Below are 3,540 nucleotides of genomic sequence, written 5' to 3'. Positions count from 1 at the left end.
AATCATATCCGGCTCGACATCATCGTCCTTTGGATCACCCAACAATCCCTCTCCAACCCCAGGCGGTGCAGCACACTGTAAAGAGGTCGGCAGAAATTCTCCTGTTCCGACCTCGTCTCCTACACTGCCGTTGAGATCAACAGCGAACGAAGGGGAGGCGACATGTTGGACGGGTGGCTCGTACGCAGGGACGGAAGAAGAAGCAACGGCAGGTCTGGAGCTAGAACCGGCTGCCGTGGCTAAAGTGGTGGTATTTCGGTTCGAACCCCCTGAGCTGGATACCACATCAACTAACTTTGCCAACAGTTCTGGTGTCCTCACTTCTGGAAACTGCTGGCGACAATGAAACATGACCTGCAAGTCCTCATCATTCCCGATCGTGAAACAATCATACTTCACGGTTTCCTGGAGCACCGTGATTGGAATGCAATAGAAAAACTTCTTAACCCGCTTCGCACCTTCCAGACCAAGTTTCAGCAGTACAGACCTAACAAGGTCATCATAGCTCGTCGTAGGCCTCACGATAATACAGAGAGGATCCTTATCGTTCACACCGAAACGAGTTTTCCTCTTAATCGATCCTCTGTGGTGAACCAACACTACAAAACTCTCCTCACTAGCCATCTTACCCCCTCTAATGAGAGCAACTCACGTTTACAACCATATATATATAGGTCTGGTGCTCACTAATTCGAACCAACCTAGTTCGAAATATGGTTTGTGTAATTCGAACCAACCTGGTTCGAATTCCTTTGGGAAGCTTCCTTTATATAATTCGAACTCATCTAGTTCGAATTATGTATGTTTTTAGTTCGAACCAAGCTGGTTCAAATTAGTGTGAATTTCGTTAAACAATTCGAGCTGATTAGATTCGAATTATATATAAATGCAATTCGAACTAAACTGGTTCGAATTGCATAGAGAAGTGCTTTGGTTGATTGATGAAACAATTTTTAATTTGGCGGATTCACATCATTTCTGGCTTCCCTTGGCTAAACAAAAAAGAATAAAGAATCATAGATCTATGGGGGAGTGAAACATAATTCCTCAGTGGTGTAGATACAACAGAGTACCAAGCGGGTTTGTAGAAAATAAAAAGGTGACTACCATAAGGAAAAACGGTGAGAAGCATAATATTATTATTAAAAAATAAAACTTGCTTATTTATAATAATAATAATAATAATAATAATAATAATAATAATAATGATTAATTTTAGGAGATGCCGTATCTACTTAAATCACCACATTAGGTAGAACACCTAACCCATAATCATACAAATATTAAAATGCGAAAATGTACATGTTATAAAATTTGTTGTGAAGATATTAAAAAAAAACGGTTTCTTAGTTTCTGAGTTTCCGGAGTGTGTCAAGAGACACAAGTTGGCAGAGAGACAGGTTGGCAGCAGAACTGCATCATCAGCATCACCATGCATCACTCTAATCAGAACCATCTGTTTTACATTACACGTACAGAAGATTCTGTAGCCATATGGTCCCTGCAAATAAATAGAAATATACCTACTCTACTCCAAGCCCCTACACTTATTAATAACTAATAAGTAAATTTTATACTAAAATAACACTGTTTTATAAAAGTTCACATAATTCTTTTTAATTTTATTTTTTATTTGTGTCTTAAATAAGAATACAAATGAAACAAATTAATATTACTCAAAGTTTCTAAATAAATTAAATAAATATTTGTAAACAAATAAAATTTTAAAAAATAGAAAAGTTCATATCAAAACTGAAAAAGTATAAAAGAATATCATTATTTAAATATCTAAATGTTCATATCAACAAAACACTAGACAAGTTTATGAATAAAAAGAGAATTTCATAAAAAAAAATTAATACCAAAAAGAATTTGTTAATATCCTCCTGCTGGGAGTTTTTGTTAAATGTTGAAATAAGTACGAAACCAAAATCTAATAATGATAATGAAATCAGTGTGAACACAAAAATATGATAATTTTGTGTCCAAAAAAACATTTTTCCCCCAACAAAAGCAACACACACACATGCTCACTCACACACTTTGCTATAATGGTTTTCACACTGAATCTGTCTTCTCTTTCTTTCACTCCACTCTTTGCTCTGAAATCAACTTTAATTTCTGTTTCCTTTTTTACTTGCATACACATCAGAAATAAATAAGCATATCTCCTTCAATTTGATCCTATTACTTGTCATTGTTTCCTTATTGCTTTAATTTGATGATGAACAACAGTAGCAGCAGCAGTAGTAGTAGGAACAGTAGGTTTCCTTTCACCCCATCACAGTGGCAAGAACTTGAACACCAAGCTCTAATATACAAATACATGGCTTCAGGTACCACTGTCCCTCCTGATCTTCTCTTCACTCTCAAAAGAAGCCATTTCAATTTGCCTCATCACCAACCAGCTCAACAACAACACTGTGAGTTTCTTTTTCTTATTAATATATATTCATTTTCCATAGTACTATATATTAGTTTTCGGTTTAATAAATTAATTTTGATATACTGACTGTCTAAATTTACACAAGTCATTCTTGTGTTTGTTTATATGATCATTCATGAATTAGATTGTTAAAAATAATTATTTAATGTGGTAATATAAAATTAAATATATGTGTAAATTTTTTTATATTATTAATGTATTAAAATTACATTTAAAAAAAAAAAATAGAATATGTGTATGCATTATTTGACAAAAAAGGAAGGGGTTTTGGGTGTGAGTTTGTGCAGTTGGATGGAACTATCTTGAAATGGGTTTGGGAAGAAAAATAGACCCGGAACCAGGGAGGTGTAGAAGAACAGATGGAAAAAAATGGAGGTGCTCAAAAGAGGCATACCCAGATTCAAAGTACTGTGAAAGGCACATGCACCGAGGGAAAAACCGTTCAAGAAAGCCTGTGGAACTTTTGAAAACAACAACAAACACAAGCAATAGTGCTTCTTCAGCAACAACCCACACCATCATCTCATCATCATCAATCACTAAAACTAATGAGCACCCTCAACAACGTTCTTGCTATAATAATGGTTCAAATCTTCTTCATCAGCATTCCTTTGTCTTCAATTCCCACACTCCATCAAGGTCATCAACATCTGCTGTTGCTTTTTCATTTCCAGACAACACTGCTCCCTCCAGGTTTCTCTTTCAATAATATAATTATTATTCTAAAACCCATATTTTTTGTTCCAAATATAGATATTAGGATCTTAATTAATCGCCTTTCCTCTATATGTGGGGTTTGAAGTTATCTTTTATAGGTCCCATAATATAAGACAGACGGTTGGGTAAGATATTAGTGTCTGTACTTTGACACTATATATAGCATTATTTTTTTTTTTTTTCTAAATCATGTTTTGGCCATATTGATCAGGGAAAAGGGGCAAATTATGCTGGTCTTTCTAAAGTTCGGTAAAATTGATAGCAATTTCTTTTTCAACTTTGTTACCTATAGAAACCTAACTAGTTACGCATGTAAAATATATATTAAAAATAAATTAAATAATTTATATATTTATACATAGTACAAAATAATTAAT

At 34.3% G+C, this 3,540-nt stretch overlaps 1 protein-coding gene across 5 annotated transcripts in view; it reads left to right on the top strand.

Moving 5' to 3' along the window:
- Window positions 1,872-3,540, top strand: part of LOC107630472 (growth-regulating factor 6-like) — a 3,217-nt gene continuing 1,548 nt past the window's right edge. Inside the window, exons 1-3 of one of the 5 annotated variants that reach the window (XM_016333615.2) lie at window positions 1,877-2,261; window positions 2,337-2,423; window positions 2,734-3,139. In XM_016333615.2, the coding sequence (XP_016189101.1) occupies window positions 2,222-2,261; window positions 2,337-2,423; window positions 2,734-3,139 (533 nt within the window). In that variant the 5' untranslated portion in view covers window positions 1,877-2,221. Of the gene's footprint in view, window positions 2,424-2,733; window positions 3,140-3,540 lie in introns of all 5 variants that reach the window. The other 4 variants (XM_021118886.1, XM_016333614.2, XM_016333613.2 and 1 more) reach the window with 4 other exon arrangements.

The sequence above is a fragment of the Arachis ipaensis genome, chromosome B03, assembly GCF_000816755.2.
Source record: "Arachis ipaensis cultivar K30076 chromosome B03, Araip1.1, whole genome shotgun sequence".
In the NCBI taxonomy this organism is placed as follows: Eukaryota; Viridiplantae; Streptophyta; class Magnoliopsida; order Fabales; family Fabaceae; genus Arachis; species Arachis ipaensis.
The sequence above is the reverse complement of the archived record's forward strand: the minus strand, read 5'-3'. Positions and strand labels throughout refer to the sequence as shown.